Source organism: Felis catus, chromosome D1 (genome assembly GCF_018350175.1).
Source record: "Felis catus isolate Fca126 chromosome D1, F.catus_Fca126_mat1.0, whole genome shotgun sequence".
NCBI classification, from domain to species: Eukaryota; Metazoa; Chordata; class Mammalia; order Carnivora; family Felidae; genus Felis; species Felis catus.
This window is the reverse complement of record NC_058377.1, coordinates 62,504,903-62,506,559: the sequence shown is the minus strand read 5'-3', so window position 1 is coordinate 62,506,559 and position 1,657 is coordinate 62,504,903. Positions and strand designations below refer to the sequence as shown.

At 44.9% G+C, this 1,657-nt stretch overlaps 1 protein-coding gene across 1 annotated transcript; it reads right to left on the bottom strand.

The window, feature by feature from the left end:
- Nucleotides 1-350: 350 nt before the first annotated feature.
- On the bottom strand, nt 351-1,375 carry LOC101085313 (olfactory receptor 52N2). Its single transcript, XM_003992909.6, has one exon. The coding sequence runs from the start codon at nt 1,314-1,316 to the stop codon at nt 351-353; it is 966 nt and encodes a 321-aa protein (XP_003992958.4). The 5' UTR covers nt 1,317-1,375.
- Between the last annotated feature and the right edge of the window lie 282 nt (nt 1,376-1,657).

The window sequence follows — 1,657 nt, the reverse complement described above, 5'->3', positions numbered from 1 at the left end:
TTTACAGAGAGCACATCCTTGCTCCCCATCACTACCCATAGCCTCCGCTTCTCTCACACAATAGAACTTTGACACCAGATCTGCATCAGTCATCTTACTACCTGCTAGTTCTCACTAGACATGAGTCTGTGAACCCTATGTAAAACATAAAACTTGTAAAGAATGTGTATATAATTTTTTATTCTGCATTCTCTTCCTTGACAGATCTTTACAGGAGAAATGTTTCATAGTATATATTTGCAAAGCCTTCAGAGAATCTACGTATTAGAGGGACTCATGTGTTTAATACCATTTTAGTCACTTTTTTTATCCCCCCCCCCACCCACTAAACAATATGTCTATTTTCCAATTCATTTGTCTTGAGTAAAGACAACCTTGTCTCCAAGTAAAAACTTGAACACACCTTCTTGGATCTGCTTGGTCTTGACTCCATAAACAATAGGATTCATTGTAGGAGGTAGGAGCAGGTAAAGGTTGGCTACAATGATGTGAATGTGGTGGGGGATATTGTGTCCTCCAAAACGGTGGGCAAAAAAAGTGAAAAAAGCTGGAACATAAGTGATCACAATGGCACATATGTGGGATGTACAGGTGCTAAAGGCTTTTTGACGAGCATCTGCAGATGACAGGCTCACTACTGCTCTCAATATCATAGTGTAAGACACAGAAATACAGCAGATGTCAAACACACCAATAAGGAGAGCAACCATCAGACCATAGACAGCATTGACCTTGAAATTGCCACAGGACACCTTGGCCACAGACATATGATCACAGTAGGTATGGGGAATGAAGTTGCCCCGGCAATAGGGCAGACGCTTGGTGAGGAAAGTGAATGGGATAATGAGCAGCACACCCCTCAGGAAGGTGGCAAGACCGGTCTTGGCGATGACAGGGTTGGTGAGGATGATGGAATAACGTAAGGGGTAGCAGATGGCCACATAGCGGTCCAGGGCCATGAGCATGAGCACCCCAGACTCCATCCCAGTCAGCATGTGGACGAAAAACATCTGAGCCAGGCAGGCATCAAAGTCAATCTCCTTGAGGTTGAACCAGAATATGCACAGCATATTGGGTACAGTGGTGGTGCACAGGGTGACATCTGTGAAGGCGAGCAGGGCCAGGAAGTAGTACATGGGGCGGTGCAGGGCATCCTCATGGCTGATTAGGTAGATGAGCCCGCAGTTCCCCACGACAGCGATGACGTACATGAAGCAGAATGGCAGGGAGATCCAGGTGTGTGCAGCTTCCAGCCCAGGAATCCCATTCAAGATAAAGAATCCCGGGGTCAGGCTGGAGCTGTTTTCCCCACACATGACTGTGGAGAAGAGGAGAGCATTTTATGCTCTTTATCAGCATTTGCTTTCTGCATAGGAGAGAGAGAGGTGGGCTTAGAAACCACATAAGAGGGAGTAGTTCAGGTAATAATACTCACAAATGCCATGAACCTTGTCATGGTAGCAGCTTGTTATTTTTTTCCTCTACTCTAGCAAGACAGTCTTTGAACTGTGGTGTCTAAAAATAACTAAACAGTACTACTTGGAGTCTCATTGAATATTTTGTCTAAGTATCTACCCTCACTTTCTAAAGTTCCAGCACACCTCTTATATTCCTCCACATTCTGTGAACTGGGCCATAATTGTCTTCCAATATGCCA